This window comes from Bos javanicus, chromosome 3 (assembly GCF_032452875.1).
Source record: "Bos javanicus breed banteng chromosome 3, ARS-OSU_banteng_1.0, whole genome shotgun sequence".
Taxonomy (NCBI): domain Eukaryota; kingdom Metazoa; phylum Chordata; class Mammalia; order Artiodactyla; family Bovidae; genus Bos; species Bos javanicus.
Window position 1 is genome coordinate 19,286,038 of NC_083870.1, and position 20,242 is coordinate 19,306,279.

Below are 20,242 nucleotides of genomic sequence, written 5' to 3' on the forward strand. Positions count from 1 at the left end.
CATCTCAGGATCACACAATTTTTAAATGCAACATCTGTCCTGGATATATCAAAAAACGATCTTCTTTTATTCTGCCAATGCGTAGATCAATGTGATGGTTCAGGTATTCTCCAGAAGTTCGCAGGTTCTTACCAGATTCTCCTCTTTACCCTCTCTGTGGTGTTGGCATCAACAGCTTTCCTCTTTCTAAGTAAGGAGTCCTTATATTCAGCTCTGTGGACTTTAAACTTGGAAACTGCCTTCATTTTATTTCACAAACTAAATGAGGAGGAAAATTAACCATTTATCACATCTAATTTGGGACATGCAATTGAAACTGACGTAGCCTCCCTACCCTTAGTCACCTGGTGGACCAAAGATCCTGACCAACTTACTGAGAAGCAATAAACTGCATGTGGCAAACAGATACCACTCAGAAGTGGAAATCACTGCTAAACTTTAGATTATAGCTAGTTTTGCTCAAATGCATAGTGAGAGATGATTCAGGCAACACAGCACATACCATTACCTACATGTGCATTTCCCATCTTTCAGACAAAAGTTGGAATACCTCTAAAAATCACTGAATAAAAATTTCCTGTTAAATATATAGTGTTATTTAATTTGAAGCATTACTTTTTTATAGCAATACTTAAGAACAGACTTGACCCTTAAAGCCTTACTCCAGTGAAAATAGATCTCCTTCTTGCCATCTCCCTTATTCTTTGGGATTCTTCTTGCCATTCTCCCTCTACACTCACACACCTTCAAGCAAGGCTTCTGAGAACTGTAAATAAAGCATTCTAAGCTGTTTTATATTAAAGTGGCGTGCTGGATTGCGTTTTAAGTATCAACTGTCAGTTCTTAATTCTAGGAAAACATAAAAGTGAAAGGAAATACCCCATTTACATACTATTCCAGTTTTTAATCAAGCTCTGCAGATTTACTCCATGAACCTAGGGATAGCAATGTCCCAAATGGACTTTTTAAGTACTTGGCCACTTACTTGCCCCAGACTCTAGAGTGACTCTAGAGTCCACTCTACTGGTTGCCCCTGAATATGTGAGGTAAGAGCTTCCTAGCAGTAAAACAAGACAAGAGATGGGATGTATCCAAAACGTGTTTATTGGGATGGTTTCCCGTTCGTCTTGATACAGGGTACTTTTAGTGCTGCTTCCGTCTGAAGGAGCATCCTTCTGTAAGCCTTCCTTTTTCTCCTGCAGGCTGGCAGAGGACAGTAGAGTAGCCAACACACAAAACTACTACTGTTTGTGCATGGCTAAAGACGGTGGTGATTTTATAGCATCCAAGGCATTTTACATCCATGAAATAGGAATTGGGGCTCTGCACCAGGTGCTTCTTCTTGTGTTTCTTCTTCTCCTCTTCTGGAGAGGGATGAAGAAGACTCTTTGCAAGAGGCATGTTCTCATGAGGTTGTCACTGCTGGAAAGTTATCCATTTTAAATATGGCAGGACACACAGATTTGTAAGAACATGGAACAATGTGAGAACTGCAAGCTAGAGCAGAAGTGACAGGGAGGAAGTGGGCACAGAGGAGACAGGAGAAGTGGGCAAGAATCAGATCCGGGAGGGTTGCAGATACTGAAGAGGGTGCCCAGGAGTTTGGATGTCATTCCAAAGTACTTGGGGGCCTCTGAATGCTTTTGAGCTGAGCAGCAGTATCATCAGATCTGTGCTTCAGAAGGTTCATTCTGTGCAGTGTGGAGATAGAATGAGATAGATCAGTTAAGAAGCGACTGCAGTGATTCAGGTGACAATTGATGAGACTCGAGCTAGGGCAGTGGTGATGGAGGGGAGAAAAGCTAAAGAAAAAGGACTTGGTGACCATTTGGCTCTTAGGTGGGTGGGGGAAGAAAGAATGATGACTTGCCAGTGGGATTCTTTAAGAGCAGGCATGAAACGGAAGAGGAAAAAGTTTGGGCGGAAAGATAATGAATTCAGTTTGGGGTATGTTGGATTTGAGGGGCCTGCAGGAGACCCAAGAAGAATTGATCAGTTACTGGTTGGATTCATGAGTCTGGCATTGGGGGAAAGGGTCTGGGCTGGAGCATAGATTTGGGAGCCATCAGTCCTGGGTGGGGCTCCTGAGGGTCCCAAGGCAGAGTGGTAGTGAGTGAGAGAAGGGACAAGGTCAGAGCCCAGAGAATCCTCTCCCTCTTCAAATTTAGGAGACTTTAAGAGGAAGGAGATTGGGGGAAAGACTGAGAAAGAGGAGTCAGAGAGTTGGGGGACCCAGAGAGAGCAGGGACGTGAAAGTTGATGAAGCTACCTTTGGAAATAGGATAATTTGCAGAGCACCTAGCCAAGAGTGTGGTTAGTCCTCACAATGACCAGGTAAATAAAAGCGTTTTTGAGAAACTAGACTTGGATAACCAGCAGACCCCAATCACACTGCTCAGTTCAGTTCAGTTCAGTTCAGTTGTTCAGTCGTGTCCGACTCTTTGCAACCCCATGAACTGCAGCACGCCAGGCCTCCCTGTCCATCACCAACTGCCGGAGTTCACTCAAACTCACGCCCATCGAGTCGGTGATGCCATCCAGGCATCTCATCCTCTGTCGTCCCTTTTCCTCCTGCCCCCAATCCCTCCCAGCATCAGAGTCTTTTCCAATGAGTCAACTCTTCATATCAGATGGCCAAAATACGGGAGTTTCAGCTTTAGTATCATTCCTTCCAAAGAATACCCAGGACCGATCTCCTTTAGAATGGACTGGTTGGATCTCCTTGCAGCTAGTTAATAGCAAAACTGAATCTGGAACCCAAATTTCTGACACCAAGGCCAGGACTCTCCATTATCCAGCTTCCTTTTTGGCTAAAAAAAAAAAAAAAGAGTTCTTCCTATCCTTTGTGATGTACAAAGTCAGCAGGTTTCCGTTAGCTTTCTGTGTACTGTGAGGAGAACCCCACCTCCACACCATCACTCATATAATTCTTTGGTCCCTGATGGCCTGCCTCTTCTCTTCCCCTCTTTGCTGGTCTAAGTTCTACTCATCCTTCAACCTGTAGCCTAAGTCCCTCCGTAAAACCTCCCCTGAGGATTCCAGTTTACTCTGACCCCTCTCTCTCTTTTAAATTCCTGCAGCAAATACACCTTTCCATGACCCCATCACCCCCTCAGTGAGTCACATACTTGTGTAATTCCCTCGCCTTGAGTGTGGGTGGGACCTGTGACTTGCTTCTAGGCAGTAGAACATGGTGCAGATAATGATGTGTCACTCCCATGGTTACAGACACATTATATAACACTCCTTTGTTGCTGACTGGAGTGAGAGTCTCTTGCTGGCCCTGAAGAAGAACTCTGCCATGTTGTGAACGGCCTGTGGAAAAGGCTCGTGGGAGGGAACTGCAGGAGCCTCTAGGATCTGAGAGTTGCCCCCGGTGGACAGCAAGAAAAGAGGACCCTCAGTCCTAAATCTGCAAGAAACTGTTACAACCACCTCATGAGCTTGGAGGAAGATCCTGGCTTCAACTCGGGGAACATAACCCAGCCAATGACTTGTTGCAGGCTTGTGAGACCCTAAAGAGAACTCAGCTAAGCTGAACCCAGACTCCTGGATCACAAAACTTGTGAGATTATGTGTGTTGTCTTAAACCGCTGAATTTGTGGTAACCTGTTACATGATGATAGGTAATAAATGTAACTCCTGTTGCATCTATGGTCAGTTTAGATTGTAACAATTTATTACCTAGTTTAGCTTTACCTTTCCAATCTGAACATAAGCTTCTTAAAAATGAGGAACTTGTCCCATGTGACTTGTCACGCCCTCAGAGTGTATCATAGTGAGAGGCACTAGAGAAGAAGTTCAACAGGGTGGATAGCGTGTTAGTTAAGGAAAGGACTGTAAAGTGGCTAATAATATCTGCTGCCTAGCGGCATGGTGGGGAGCAGATGGGAATACATGGGAAACACCTAACATAACGCTTAGCACCGGGCTATTATTAAGAATGCTAACAAATACCACATCTAGCCCTGTTTCCTCATTTTGCTGATAAAGAACTAGCTCCCTCCACTATCACCCTTTGAAAAAGGAAATAGACCCAGCAAGGTAACAATGACTGTCAAGTCACTCAGTAAATCAATGGCTAGCACCCAATCCTAAGTAGAAAGATGACATGATTTATGTCCCATGAAATCATGGATTGAAGAAAACAGAAAGAGGACCTCTTTCCCCTTTTTTAGGCCTCTGCCCTAATTCTGACTCTTCTTTCTTTTTCACTATTTTCTGTACTTTTTTTCTGTGAAGACCATGTGAAAAACCACCTTTTTTTTTTTTTTTTTTAATGTAAACTGAGTAACTGATTTGCAAGAATGGATAATTCCGAGACTGGAGGCTTCCTGAGCTTCCTTGGTAGCTCGGCTGGTAAAGAATCTGCCTGCAATGTGGGAGACCTCGGTTTGATCCCTGGGTTGGGAAGATCACCTGGAGGAGGTCATGGCAACCCACTCCAGTATCCTTGCCTCTAGAATCCCCAGGGACAGAGGAGCCTGGAGGGCTACAGCCCATGGGGTCGCAGCGTTGGGCATGGCTAAGCGACTAAGCACAGCACAGAGGCTTCCCAGGTGGCCCTAGCAGCAAAGAACCCGCCTGCCAATGCCAGAGACATAAAAGACCCAGGTTTAATCCCTGGCTCGGGAAGATCCCCTGGAGAAGGAAATGGCAACCCACTCCAGAGTATTCTTGCCTGGAAATCCCATGGACAGAGGAGCCTGGCAGACTACAGTCCATAGGGTTGCAAAAGAGTCAGACACAACTGAAGTGACTTAGCACAAAGGGTTTATGGGGGCTTCCCAGGTGGCACTAGTGGTAAAGAATAAGATCCCCTGGAGTAGGAAATCCAGTATTCTTGCCTGGAAAATTCCATGAGCAGAGGAGACTGGTGGGTTGCAGTCCATAGGGTCTCAAAAGAGTCAGACACTTCTGAGCAACTGAGCACAGAGCGTTTATGAGTCAAGATTCCTTTAGTTGCAAAGGAAAGAAACTCATTTCAAACCAGCTTAAGCAAAAAGAATTTGTTGGTTCACGTAGTTAAGAAAGACACTGAGTATTTCTGTTAAATGTAGCTGTGTAACAAACCATCCCAAAGTTTAGTGATATAGCACCATCATTTTATTATTCTATGGACTGTATGGGTCAGAAATTCAGATAGGATACGTAGGGGTGACATTCCTGCCCCTCGATGCCTGGAAATTCAGTTGGGAAGACTGAGGCTCAAGGTGACTCAATGCCTGGGTTCATCTGGATATGTCTCATTTCTGGTTGAGGATGTCTGCTGGGACCTCATCTAGGGCTGTTGGCATGACCCTGTGGTCTCTTCATGTAGCCCCTGTCTTCTTCAAGCATGATGCCTGGGTTCCAAGGTCAGAAGTCCCCAGAGAATAAAGCAATAGTGTATGGCATTTTTATGATTCAGTGTCAGAAGTCACATAGCACCACTTCCACCATACATTTTCAGATCAAGTGGTCACAAATGTCTGTCCAGGTACAAAAGGCAGGGATACAGACACCACCACTCCACAAAAGGAGTGTCAATGTTGCATTGTAATTAGAGTACGTGGGATGGGCTATATCCTGGTGGCCATTTCTGAAGAAAATGATCTGCCACTCTGGGGTAGTTCACAGATGTAAAACAAATGCTATAGGAGCCTAGGCCTTAAGGTCTGACACAGAGAACTCAAGGTCGCTTCCCTCTTTTTCTTCTGCCTTTTGTTTCTGCTCAACTCTGTTTCTTTATCTAGTAGTAAAAAAAAAAAAAAACAAAACCCACCTTGTTTTTCTCAGCATCTGTATATAATTTTCTAGGGAAGGACTCTGGCCGTTCCCTGAGTCATGTGCCTCCCACTTGGACTGATTGAAGTTGCCTGGAGAATGAAGAACTATGATTATCCAAACCTGGATCACATGCCCAGCTCACATGCCTAAAAGAAAGTTTGCTGGGTAGACTCTAAAGAATAGTCCAATCGGCCACAAGTTCACCGTAAGTGAGCATTGATGTCAGCTCAGTGTGTAATTCTGTTAGTTCTCTCTCAGCTTTCTGTGGTTGCAGTATTTCAAAGCCCTTTACCTAGTCATGTTCACATCACGCCCTTGTCTTCCCCTTTGTCATACACCATCTTCCACTTTGTCACAAACCCAGGAAATGAGATTTCCTGGGTTTCTCGTTGGAGAGAAAAGCTCCCTGGCTCTTACAGCTATACTGACTGACTGACTTTTTCTCATCCCTCTCACCACACCTGACCATTGTATTTCAAAGGATCATTCCCAGATAAAATTTTTCTCCTTCCTTCCAGTTGCAACTTCGTACACAAATTTTACTCGGTTATTTGTGTCTCTCTCCATCTTCTCCCATATCTCCCCACCTCTTTCTTTTCTCAAAATCAAACTCAATTTTTCAGGAGTACTTTTTCCTAGAAATCTTTTCCCAGAGCCAACAGTTCAGAAATAATACAATAGGATGGGCTCTCTCATAACAAAAAGACCAATGCTGCCTCAATAGCATTATCCAGTGGAAAAGCTTGTGAGACTTGGGTCATCTGCATTGGTTCTTATTTAGCTTTAATCTTTAACAAACTCAGTATGCTTTTGGCTGCAAGTACATAAAATGCAAAAGTGGTTTAAATAAAAAGGAAATGTATGATCTCACATAAACAGCAAGACTAAAGGTGGGGAGTTCCAAAGTTGGTTAATTCAGAAGCTCATTCACATCATAAAGGATCCAGATTCTTTCCATCTTCCCCTCTGCCATCTTCAGTGTATTATCTGGGTGATGTGGCTAACCCTCCTCATGGTGGCAAGATGGCTGCTGAGCTCCAGACACCGCTTCACACATGGCCACCATATAAAGAAGCAGAAAATAGGAACTGTGTATTTGTCAAAGCAAAGAAATCCTTTTCAGAATCCTTACATCAGCATTTTCTCATGTCTCATAGGCTTGAAGTGTATCACTTGCTAATCCCCATATCAATCTTTGGCAAAGGGACTGAAATTACTGTGATTGACTCAAATGCATCTAGACTTCCTCCTAGGGCTAAAAGTACCCTCTTCCCTGGGTACATACCTTGCCTGTGAATAGCAGAACAAAATTTGGGACTTGCCAAAATAAAGAAGGGGGAAAGGGAAGGGGGACCTGGCAGAATAGATTTGGATAAGTAGCCACTTGTTTCTTATGCACTGAACTTCTGTTAACTTAGTTTGTCCAGCTATAAACTAGACATGATAGTATCTACTTCATCTATATGTAGAGATACTTTTAGAAATAAGATTTTTCACAAGGACACTCTTAGGAAAAGAGTTTAATTAAAAAACAGGTTCTGCTGCTGCTGCTGCTAAGTCGCTTCAGTCGTGTCCGACTCTGTGCGACCCCATAGACGGCAGCCCACCAGGCTCCCCCGTCCCTGGGATTCTCCAGGCAAGAACACTGGAATGGGTTGCCATTTCCTTCTCCAATGCAGGAAAGTGAAACGTCAAAGTGAAGTCGCTCAGTCATGTCCGACTTTTAGCGACCCCATGGACTGCAGCCTACCAGACTCCTCTGTCCATGGAATTTTCCACGCAAGAGTAATGGAGTGGGGTGCCATTGCCTTTGATTATCCAATTCATGCAGACAGAAAGAAAGGTAGTTTCCTGGAGCTTAATGGGGGAGGAAATGCAGAGTTAGTGTTTAATGGATACAGAGTTTCAGTCAAGGAGGTTGAAAAAATTCTGGAGGCAGATGGCGGTTGCATAACAACATGAAAATACTTAATGCCATGGAAAGGTGTACTTAACAAGGGTTAAAATGGTAAGTTCTATGCTGTGTATATTCTATCACAAAAAAAAATGTTATAAAACGGTGAGGCTATTTAAGATATGTTGTTGTTCAGTTGCTAAGTTGTATCTGACTCTTTGCAACCCATGGACTGCAGGCTCCTCAGTCTTCCACCATCTCCCAGAGTTTGCTCAAATTCATGTCCATTGAGTCAGTGATACTATCTAAGCATCTCACTCTCTGCCGCCCCCTTCTCCTTTTGCCTTCAATCTTTCCCAGCATCAGAAGTTTTTCCAGTGAGTTGGCTTTTCGCATCAAGTGGCCAAAGTATTGGAGCTTTCGCATCAGTCCTTCCAATGAAAGTTCAGGGTTGATTTCCTTTAAACTTGACTGGTTTGATCTCCTTGCCGTCCAGTGACTCTCAAGAGTGTTCAGCACCACAATTCGAAAGCATCAATAGAGCAAAGATATTGCGCTAAGCTTGAAAAATGTGCAATATAAATTCTTGGTACCTTAATGTTGAAACCTTAATGTTGAACTTTTGCCTAGTTTGAATTGTGGGTGGGAACCATTTCCCAGCCTCAGCCATCACTCCTGTCCAAATCATGTGCCATTCTCTCCTCTTCAGTTCAGTTCAGTTCAGTTCAGTCGCTCAGTCGTGTCCGACTCTTTGCAACCCCATGAATCACATCATGCCAGGCCTCCCTGTCCATCACCAACTCCCGGAGTTCACTCAAACTCATGTCCATCGAGTCAGAGATGCCATCCAGCCCTCTCATCCTCTGTCATCCGTCCTCTTCTCCTCCTGCCCCCAATCCCTCCCAGCATCAGAGTCTTTTCCAATGAGTCAACTCTTCTCATGAGGTGGCCAAAGTATTGGAGTTTCAGCTTTAGCATCATTCCTCCCAAAGAAATCCCAGGGCTGATCTCCTTCAGAATGGACTGGTTGGATCTCCTTGCAGTCCAAGGGACTCTCAAGAGTCTTCTCCAACACCACAGTTCAAAAGCATCAATTCTTCAGCGCTCAGCCTTCTTCAGAGTCCAACTCTCCCATCCATACATGACCACTGGAAAAACCATAGCCTTGACTAGACGAACCTTTGTTGGCAAAGTAATGTCTCTGCTTTTGAATATGCTATATAGGTTGGTCATAACTTTCCTTTCAAGGAGCAAGCATCTTTTAATCTCATGGCTGTAGTCACCATCTGCAGTGATTTTGGAGCCCCCAAAATAAAGTCTGCCACTGTTTCCACTGTTTCCCCATCTATTTCCCATGAAGTGATGGGACCAGATGCCATGATCTTCGTTTTCTGGATGTTGAGCTTTAAGCCAACTTTTTCACTCTCCACTTTCACTTTCATCAAGAGGCTTTTGAGTTCCTCTTCACTTTCTGCCATAAGGGTGGTGTCATCTGCATATCTGAGGTTATTGATATTTCTCCCAGCAATCTTGATTTCAGCTTGTGTTTCCTCCAGTCCAGCGTTTCTCATGATGTACTCTGCATATAAGTTAAATAAGCAGGGTGACAATATACAGCCTTGACGTACTCCTTTTCCTATTTGGAACCAGTTTATTGTTCCATGTCCAGTTCTAACTGTTGCTTCCTGAACTGCATACAGGTTTCTCAAGAGGCAGGTCAGGTGGTCTGGTATTCCCATCTCTTTCAGAATTTTCCACAGTTTATTGTGATCCACACAGTCAAAAGCTTTGGCATAGTCAATAAAGCAGAAATATATGTTTTTTTGGAACTCTCTTGCTTTTTCCATGATCCAGCGGATGTTGGCAATTTGGTCTCTGGTTCCTCTGCCTTTTCTAAAACCAGCTTGAACATCTGGAAGTTCACGGTTCACATATTGCTGAAGACTGGCTTGGAGAATTTTGAGCATTACTTTACTAGCGTGTGAGATGAGTGCAATTGTGCGGTAGTTTGCGCATGCTTTGGCATTACCTTTCTTTGGGACTGGAATGAAAACTGACCTTTTCCAGTCCTGTGGCCACTGCTGAGTTTTCCAAATTTGCTGGCACATTGAGTGCAGTTATTGTGACCAAGACGCAGATCAAGAAATCCCATCTCCAAAAAATGCCCAGAATGCAATCAGCCACGATGCCCACTTACTTGCCCCTTGAAGGTTACCTTCCCCTTCCTTCCTTTGTCTTCTAGTCCTTTTTCAATATAACTGGCTCTCCCCATGTCCATGCCAAGACGCTTTGGGACAAGGAGGCAGAGAGGGAGACTTGGAGCCAGAGAGAAGCACAAGCAAAGAGCACCAGCGGGCGTTGGCAGCTCTCACAAAATCTATTCACTGACAGCACATATGTACTAATGTTTACTGATCCCTCAGATGTTTGCAAATGAGGCAGAGCTGTGAGGAGCTGTGTAGAGAAGTGGCAGCCATGTATCCAACGCCAACACCCATTTATGGAGGACCAGGTAATTCCACGTGCAGCTACTAAAGCCTCCGCCCCGTGTCCAATGCCCAGAGCTGGGCAGTTCTATTACATAAACTTGAAAACAGAGATCATCTATTCATATTTGTTTCTTTTGTTTGTTTGTGTTTTGGCCATGTCATGCTGGATCTTATCACCAGGGATCAAACCCCTGCTACCTGCAATGGAAGTGCAGAGTCCTAACCACTGCACTGCCAGGAAAGTCCTGTCATCTATTCATATTTATCTTACTCACTTTGGATGGTCTTTTCCAAAACGTTTAGATTATAAAGACCTTCAACATGGAGCACTCCTCACTCCATTAAATTCGTGTCTCAGAGCTTAATCACACTATCAGAAGGTGACTCCTTACATATAACTTTCTACTGTAATTAAAATGGATTCTGGGCAAATGGCTTCCATCAAATTTTGAGTAATGTGTGCCTTCCAATGCAATTGAATATTAGCAATCAGTTTTATGCATTTAGCTCCTGGTACTAGGCAAGCGCCCCAGGGCTCCCTCCAGGAATGATTTTCTTTTGTTCAGTGATCCTGGTTGGTCACCTTGCAAAACACCCTGCTGGTTACAGGAAAGAGAATCCATTTCTGTTCAGCCAGCATTGACTGAGGTTGCACAGTAAGCAATGGGCCAGGACTGAGGACACAGAATTTCTCAGCCCCTGCCCTTTAGGAAATCTCAAGTCTGCGGGGGAATAGCAGACATGAAAACAAACAATGACTGCACAGTGTGATAAGTTTTGAACCAGCTGCTCTGGGAGCATTGATGAAGGATGATTAACTGTCTGGGGATTCTCTGGGGAGTCAGGGAAGTTTTCACCAAACAGTGTGATTGACTGGGGTTTTGAAGGATGAGTAGAAGTTTGCTGAGCTTCCCTGATAGCTCAGTTGATAAAGAACCCACCTGCAATGCAGGAGACCCCGGGTAGATTCCTGGTTCAGAAAGACCCGCTGGAGAAGGGATAGGCTACCCACTCCAGTATTCTTGGGCTTCCCTTGTGGTGGCTCAGCTGGTAAAGAAACTGCCCGCGATGCAGGAGACCTAGATTCAATCCCTGGGTTGGGAAGATTCCCTAGAAAAGGGAAAGCCTACCCACTCCAAATTCTGGCCTGGAGAATTCCACGGACTGTATAGACTGTGGCAAAGAGTCAGATCCCACTGAGCAACTTTCACTTTCACAAATTTGCTGGAAAGCTAAAGCAGGGAAAGGATTTCCAGGCAGAGGGCATATGCAAAGGCAGAGAGGTGAGGAAGGACTTGGTGTGTTTCGGAAACAACTGGCAAGGTGGCAGATGCTCAGAAATGAGGCTGGACGAGTAAGGCAGTGGGCAATTTAATCCCAACCATGACCCCTCCTTGGCCCTGGGGGAGGGAGGCAAAAAACAGAGCTCTAGCTCTACTGCTGGTGAATAAGCAACTTTACCTTTCTAAAGAAACCTCATATCCTTATATATCCTTTTCTGTGGGTATTCTAGGTATTTTGCAAGGTTATATTCTACTAGAAACTGTCTTCTCAAGGAATCAAATTCTTTTATATATTTAAAAAGACCCTTGAGCAGGCCATGTGGAATTTTTGGCTGCTGAGTTGATCTGAAATGCGATTATTCCTGAATGGAACTCTGAAGAGAACAAGACGGGCCAGTGCCCCACACTCCTTACCACCCTCACTGAACTCCCTCTCCATCCTCTCAGACCCCTCAGGTGCCCAGGCTGGTGCTCTTCACTCAGTAAACACATGATAATTTTGGTTATTTTCACCCTTTCCAGAAAAATTGATTGATTACGTGTTGGTTTAGCTGAGCTTTCTGGAAACTTTCAGAGCTAATTCTTTCTTTAGTAAGAGCTTATTAAACATGAACAGAATGAACAGAGACTTCTAAAGGAGCTCTAAGAAATGATGGTCTAACACACAAGCCTTACAGATGAGTTTTAACAATCATCTTTCTGCCTGCTAAAAATTTTGTTCAGTCCCTTCAGTTCAGTTCAGTTGCTCAGTCATGTCCGACTCTTCGCGACCCCATGAATCGCAGCATGCCACGCCTCCCTGTCCACCACCACCTCCTGGAGTTCACCCAGACTCACGTCCATCGAGTCAGTGATGCCATCCAGCCATCTCATCCTCTATCGTCCCCTTCTCCTCCTGCCCCCAATCCCTCCCAGCATCAGAGTCTGTTCCAATGAGTCAACTCTTTGCATGAGGTGGCCAAAGTATTGGAGTTTCAGCTTTAGCATCATTCCCTCCAAAGAAATCCCAGGGCTGATCTCCTCAGAATGGACTGGTTGGATCTCCTTGCAGTCCAAGGGACTCTCAAGAGTCTTCTCCAACACCACAGTTCAAAAGCATCAATTCTTCGGCGCTCAGCCTTCTTCACAGTCCAACTCTCACATCCATACATGACCATTGGAAAAACCATAGCCTTGACTAGATGGACCTTTGTTGACAAAGTAATGTCTCTGCTTTTGCATATGCTGTCTAGGTTGGACATAACTTTCCTTCCAAGGAGTAAGCGTCTTTTAATTTCATGGCTGCAGTCACCATCTGCAGTGATTTTGGAGCCCCCCAAAATAAAGTCTGACACTGTTTCCACTGTTTCCCCATCTATTTCCCATGAAGTGATGGGACTGGATGCCATGATCTTCGTTTTCTGAATGTTGAGCTTTAAGCCAACTTTTTCACTCTCCACTTTCACTTTCATCAAGAGGCTTTTGAGTTCCTCTTCACTTTCTGCCATAAGGGTGGTGTCATCTGCATATCTGAGGTTATTGATATTTCTCCCGGCAATCTTGATTCCAGCTTGTGTTTCTTCCAGTCCAGCGTTTCTCATGATGTACTCTGCATATAAGTTAAACAAGCAGGGTGATAATATACAGCCTTGACGGACTCCTTTTCCTATTTGGAACCCAGTCTGTTGTTCCATGTCCAGTTCTAACTGTTGCTTCCTGAACTGCATACAGGTTTCTCAAGAGGCAGGTCAGGTGGTCTGGTATTCCCATCTCTTTCAGAATTTTCCACAGTTTATTGTGATCCACACAGTCAAAGGCTTTGGCATAGTCAATAAAGCAAAAATAGATGTTTTTCTGGAACTCTCTTGCTTTTTCCATGATCCAGCGGATGTTGGCAATTTGATCTCTGGTTCCTCTGCCTTTTCTCAAACCAGCTTGAACATCAGGAAGTTCATGGTTCACGTATTGCTGAAGCCTGGCTTGGAGAATTTTGAGCATTACTTTACTAGTGTGTGAGATGAGTGCAATTGTGCGGTAGTTTGAGCATTCTTTGGCATTGCCTTTCTTTGGGATTGGAATGAAAATTGGCCTTTTCCAGTCCTGTGGCCACTGCTGAGTTTTCCAAATTTGCTGGCATATTGAGTGGAGCACTTTCACAGCATCATCTTTCAGGATTTGGAATAACTCAACTGGAATTCCATCACCTCCACTAGCTTTGTTCGTAGTGATGCTTTCTAAGGCCCACTTGACTTCACATTCCAGGATGTCTGGCTCTAGGTCAGTGATCACACCATCATGATTATCTGGGTCGTGAAGATCTTTTTTGTACAGTTCTTCTGTGTATTCTTGCCATCTCTTCTTAATATCTTCTGCTTCTGTTAGGTCCATACCATTTCTGTCCTTTATCGAGCCCATCTTTGCATGAAATATTCCTTTGGTATCTCTGATTTTCTTAAAGAGATCCCTAGTCTTTCCCATTCTGTTGTTTTCCTCTATTTCTTTGCATTGATCGCTGAAGAAGGCTTTCTTATCTCTTCTTGCTATTCTTTGGTACTCTGCATTCAGATGTTTATATCTTTCCTTTTCTCCTTTGCTTTTTGCTTCTCTTCTTTTCACAGCTATTTATAAGGCCTCCCCAGACAGCCATTTTGCTTTTTTGCATTTCTTTTCCGTGGGGATGGTCTTGATCCCTGTCTCCTGTACAATGTCATGAACCTCATTCCATAGTTCATCAGGCACTCTGATGAACTCTATCAGATCTAGGCCCTTAAATCTATTTCTCACTTCTACTGTATAATCATAAGGGATTTGATTTAGGTCATACCTGGATGGTCTAGTGGTTTTCCCTACTTTCTTCAATTTAAGTCTGAATTTGGCAATAAGGAGTTCATGGTCTGAGCCACAGTCAGCTCCTGGTCTTGTTTTTGCTGACTGTATAGAGCTTATCCATCTTTGGCTGCAAAGAATATAATCAATCTGATTTCGGTGTTGACCATCTGGTGATGTCCATGTATAGAGTCTTCTCTTGTGTTGTTGGAAGAGGGTGTTTGTTATGACCAGTGCATTTTCTTGGCAAAACTCTATTAGTCTTTGCCCCTGTTTCATTCCGTATTCCAAGGCCAAATTTGCCTGTTACTCCAGGTGTTTCTTGACTTCCTACTTTTGCATTCCAGTCCCCTATAATGAAAAGGACATCTTTTTTGGGTGTTAGTTCTAAAAGGTCTTGTAGGTCTTCATAGAACCGTTCAGTCCCTTAGTCATGTCTAATTCTTTGCGACCCCATGGACTGCAGCATGCCAAGCTACCCTGTCCTTCACTATCTCCCAGAGTTTGCTCAAATTCGTCTCCATTGACTTGATAATGCTATGTAACCACCCAACCATCTCATCCTCTGCCGTCCCCTTCTCCTGCCCTCAATCTTTCCCAGCATCAGGGTTTTTTTCCAATGAATCTCATCAGGTGACAACATATTGGAGCTTCAGCTTCAGCATCAGTCCTTCCAATGAATATTCAGGGTTGATTTCCTTTAGGATTGCTGGTTTGATCTCTTTGCAGTCCAAGGGACTCTCAAGAGTCTTCTCCAGTACCACAGTTCAAAAGCATCAATTCTTTTCCCCAAACTCCCAGCTCTTTTCCAAGCACTGCTCCTGATGATGTGAACTGTAGGCAACTTAAACCAGGACAGAGATACGTTTTCAATTTTTCATAAAATATTTACTTTCCTAGAATCCAAATTCTTTTTAGGCCCAGTCTTTCATCTTTCATCTTTCTCGTGCTAGACTTAATTTGCAAAACTGCTCCCTTGTCTCACCACAGTCTGGCTGGCTGCCCTTCACTAAATAAGTGAGTTTGGGATTTACAACAGGAAAGCTCCAGGAGCCAGGCAAGGTCTGTGGAGAGTGGTTGCTTTTCTTCCTGAGGCCCAGGGTAAGCACCTGCCTAGGTGCTCAAGGATCTGCTGCCCTCTTGTGGCTGCAGCCTGGGGTGTAGTTGCCACCTCCTCTTGGCAAACAAAAAAAACCTCCTCTAGTTTTCAAGTTCACTGGCTGAATATTGTAGGGCCCTCTCCACCCCCACCCCTACAAAGATCCATGTAATTTTAGAACTGGAAGAGGCCTGGGACCAACCCAATTTTTTGATGGTGGAGGTTGTTTTTTCTTAAGAGGAGGAGCCCAAGGATAAGAGAGATTTGGTCATTTAGTTAAGGACACACCCTGGTTAGAGAAGTCATCTGGAATGGAACACTCACCCTCATTAGAAGACAAGAAAGCTGAAAGAAGTTGCCAGCTGAAATTTAGAAAGACAGCAGCTGCTAGAGTTGCAGATGCAGTGATGAGTCAGCTGAGTCCGGAGGGTCTGGTGGGCTTGTCTCCATCCGTCAGCGACCACTCCTCCCATTTTCGGCTTGCCAAGGAAAGCTGCTTTGTCATTTCACACAGGCCTTTTTTGAACACTACCTTATGCCAAGGACGCAGCACTCCAGTGTAGGAGATCAGGACTTTCGTCCAAGCTTCGCTTTTTAATTACTCATACCTCACTCCCACTTTTGGGCCTCAGTTTTCTCCTCTGAAAAATGAGGGAGTTGGATTGGATGTTTTCTCTTTTTTTTAATTAATTTATTTTTTTCATTGGAGGATAATTACACCATTGTGATGCTTTTTGCCATACATCAGTATGAATACATGTGTCCCCTCTGTCCCGAAGCCTCCTCCCACCTCCCTCCCCACCCCATCCCTCCAGGTTGTCACCAGCTTTGGATACCCTGCTTCATACATCAAACTCTCACTGGTTATGTATTTTACATATGGTAATGTATATGTTTCAATAATATTCTTTCAAATCATCCCACCCTCTCCTCCTCCCACTGAGCCCAAAAATCTGTTCTCTACATCTGTGTTTCCTTTGTCTGTGTCTCCTGTGTCTCCCTGTACGTAAGATTGTTGGTACTATCTTTCTAGATTCCATATATATGTGTAATATATGGTATTTGTATGTTGGTATATTTCTCTTTATGACTTACTTCACTGTGTATAATAGGCTCTAGGTTCATCTACCTCATTGGAACTGACTCAAATGTATTCCTTTTTACAGCTGAGGAATATTCCATTCTGTATAGGTACCACAACTTTATCCATTCATCTGCTGATTGGTATCTAGGCTGTTTCTATATCCTAGCTATTGTAAATAGTGCTGCAGTAAACACTGGGGTTATAGATGGGGAAACAGTGTCAGACTTTATTTTCTGGGGCTCCAAGATCACTGCAGATGGTCACTGCAGCTATGAAATTAAAAGATGCTTACTCCTTGGAAGGAAAGTTATGACCAACCTAGATAGCATATTCAAAAGCAGAGATGTTACTTTGCCAACAAAGGTCTGTCTAGTCAAGGCTATGGTTTTTCTAGCGGTCATGTATGGATGTGAGAATTGGACAGTGAAGAAGGCTGAGCGCTGAAGAATTGATGCTTTTGAACTGTGGTGTTGGAGAAGACTCTTGAGAGTCCCTTGAACTGCAAGGAGATCCAACCAGTCCATCCTAAAGGAGATCAGTCCTGGGTGTTCATTGGAAGGACTGTTGCTGAAGCTGAAACTCCAATACTCTGGCCACCTCATGCAAAGAGTTGACTCACTGGGAAAGACCCTGATGCTGGGAGGGATTGGGGGCAGGAGGAGAAGGGGATGACAGAGGATGAGATGGCTGGATGGCATCACCAACCTGATGCACATGAGTTTGGGTGAACTCCGGGAGTTGGTGATGGACAGGAAGGCCTGGTGTGCTGAGAGTCATGGGGTCGCAAAGAGTCAGACACGACTGAGCGACTGAACTGAACTGAAACACTGGGGTACATATGTCTTTTTCAGTCTTGTTTCCTCGGGGTATATGCCCAGTAGTGGGATTGCTCGTTCATATGGTGGTTTTATTCCTAGTGTTTTAAGGACTCTCCATACTGTTCTCCATAGTGGCTGCACCAGTCTGCATTCCCACCAACGGTACAAGAGGGTTCCCTTTTCTACATACCCTCTCCAGCATCGTTTGTCTACTTTTTGATGATGGCCATTCTGACCGGTGTAAGATGATACCTCCTGGTCGTTTTGATTTGCATTTCTCTAATAATGAGTGATGTTGAGCATCTTTCCATGTGTTTATTAGCCATCTGTATGTCTTCTTTGGAGAAATGTCTCTTCAGGTCTTCTGCCCACTTTTTGATTGGGTTGTTCATTTTTCTGGTATTGAGCAGCATGGGCTGCTTGTATATTTTGGAGATTAATTCTTTGTCAGTTGTTTTGTTTGCTATTATTTTCTCCCATTCTGAGAGCTGTCTTTTCACCTTGCCTACAATTTCCTTCATTGTGCAAAAGTTTTTAAGTTTAATTAGGTCCCATTTGTTTATTCTTGGATTGGATGTTTTCTAAAGTTTCCTTTAGTATTGATAGTTTATGATTGTCTGTTTGCCTCTTGGCATAGGAATATCTGGTGGCATTGTTAAACCTGGGAGAAACTTGAGGCCTGAGTCTGTATCTTTTCCTCTTCACATCCCCAAAGCCTAACCCAAACCACAGACATATTACATGCTTGAAAATATTTGTTAACAATAATTAGCATATTCTGGGACATCCCTGGTTGTCCAGTGGCTAAGACTCTGTGTCAAATGCAGAGGGCCCAGATTTGATCCCTGGTCAGGAAACTAGATCCCACATGACGCTAGGAAGACCACCCCCATCCCACAGCTAAGACCCGGAACAACCAAATAGATATATAAATATTTAAAATAGCAATAATAATAATAAGCTTATTCAGTGTCTACTGACACTGCCAGAAACATTGCATATGATATTTAGATATGGTTTTGTATTGACAGTCGCCACGCCTGTGAGGTTATAAAGTGCAGCATTAAGCACAGGGACTCTGGGACCAGATTGCTGATGACCGACTACTGGTTCCATACTTGCTACCTGTACATCTTTTCTCTGTGTCTCAATTTCCTCGTTTGTAAAATGAGAATTAAACAGCAGTGCCCAGCACATAAGTTTTCAGTAAACGTTCTCATTAGGTAGACATGGTTGTCTTGATTTTATGGATGAGGAAATTAAAACTGGTGGTGCGAGCTCAGTCATGTCTGACTCTTTGTGACCCCATGGACTATAGCCTGCCAGGCTCTTCTGTCCATGGGATTTTGCAGGCAAGAATACTGCAGTGGGTTGTCATGCCTTCCTCCAGGGGATCTTCCCAACTCAGAGATCAAACCCATGTCTCATGTCTCCTGCTTGGCTGGGAGAGTGCCACCTGGGAAGCCCCCTTTACCACACTACCTGGGACCAATTAAGAGAGAAGATGAAAACAATTGGAAACAGAAAACAGAGGTAAGTGCCCTCTTCAGTACAGAAGAGAATACAGATTTCTTCTAATTGGTGAGGATTTACAGAGCGTATACTTTGTGGCAGTACCAGGGCCAGGCACTGTGGGGATTAAATATCTCCTTGACCTTTCAAAGCTTGCAATCTAGTTGGTGAAACAAACATATGCAAAATTTGATTATAATATTATAATGATTACATCCTAATAGAGGATGATATTGGTTATTTGTGTTAATTGATTGCAGAAACAGAACACACAGCACAGGCCTGAGAATTCTGGGAAGGCTTCCTAGACGAGGAACTTAGGCTAAGTCTTGAACCATGCTTAAGGTTTTCTGATATCGTCTTTAATTCTTTTCTCTCCATCTCTGTAGATCTGGTTGGTCAGTCACCAAGGCCTATTGGTTCTTTCCAGATGATTCTCACACCAGTCCTTTATTTTCAAGTCCAGTAGCCATGATTCTAGTTTAGCCCCTCATTATTTCATGCCTGGAAGTACCCTAATAATCTATTAACTTCTCTCTTTGCTGCCAGCCTCTACCTTTTCAGTCTGTGTCATCCACCTCTTTTGGATTAGCCTTTGTAGTTTATGATGTCACTCCTATGATTCATTCATCCCAACTTCCATTCAATTAATATTTATTATTGAGCATCTACTGGGTTCTAGGCACCACTCTCTATGTACTAAGGTATTCAGTATTGAACATGATAGGCAAGGAAGAACCCTGCCCACCCTGGGATGTACATGTTAGTTTTTTAAAACTCCAAAGGACAGGGCTTCCCTGGTGGTCCAGTGGTTAAGACTCCACGCTCCCAATGCAAGGGGCATGAGTTTGATCCCAGATAGAGGAACTAAGATTCTGCATGCCACATAGTGCAATCAAAATAAGTAAATTAATTAAATAAAATAAAAATTCCAGCGACGTGGCTTACCTCCCCCCTAACCTCCTACCACTTTCCAGCAGGATCTTCAGCCAGGCTCACCACCCTCCCACATGGCTCATTTATTTCCAACTCAAGCTTTCCTTGTGTCCTTTCTCCTTGAACCTTCCTGTCTCCAAACCCCCAGGGTCTGGTTCTAGCTCTGCCTCCTCCAACCCTTCTTCTCTGTTTTTCTCTTATAGCATTGACTGCCTATCTCATATCTGCATTTCACATGTTCAATTATCTATTTCTATCCATTTCTGTTCCACAACATGGTATTTCCGCCCCCCCCCCCCCCCGCCCCGCTTTCCCATCTGATAAGATCCTAAGCTTCTGGAGGACTGCAGAATGTTCTATGTTTTTCCATCCTGCCCTCCCCTAGCACCCAGAAAAATATTGTCTAAATAATAGTTTTTTCTCTTCCTTTTCTTCCTCTTCTCTTTTTTTCTCCTAACAATAACAATTAACATCCGTAAAACACTTCACATAGTGCTCTCATGGACATTATACTCCATAAACTGCACAATACCCTTGTATCAATTATCCATAA

General features: G+C 43.8%; 1 protein-coding gene across 1 annotated transcript; it reads right to left on the reverse strand.

Moving 5' to 3' along the window:
* Positions 1-1,088: 1,088 nt before the first annotated feature.
* LOC133241367 (small ribosomal subunit protein eS27-like) lies at positions 1,089-1,422 on the reverse strand. Its single transcript, XM_061406763.1, has one exon. The coding sequence runs from the start codon at positions 1,399-1,401 to the stop codon at positions 1,144-1,146; it is 258 nt and encodes an 85-aa protein (XP_061262747.1). The 5' UTR covers positions 1,402-1,422; the 3' UTR covers positions 1,089-1,143.
* Between the last annotated feature and the right edge of the window lie 18,820 nt (positions 1,423-20,242).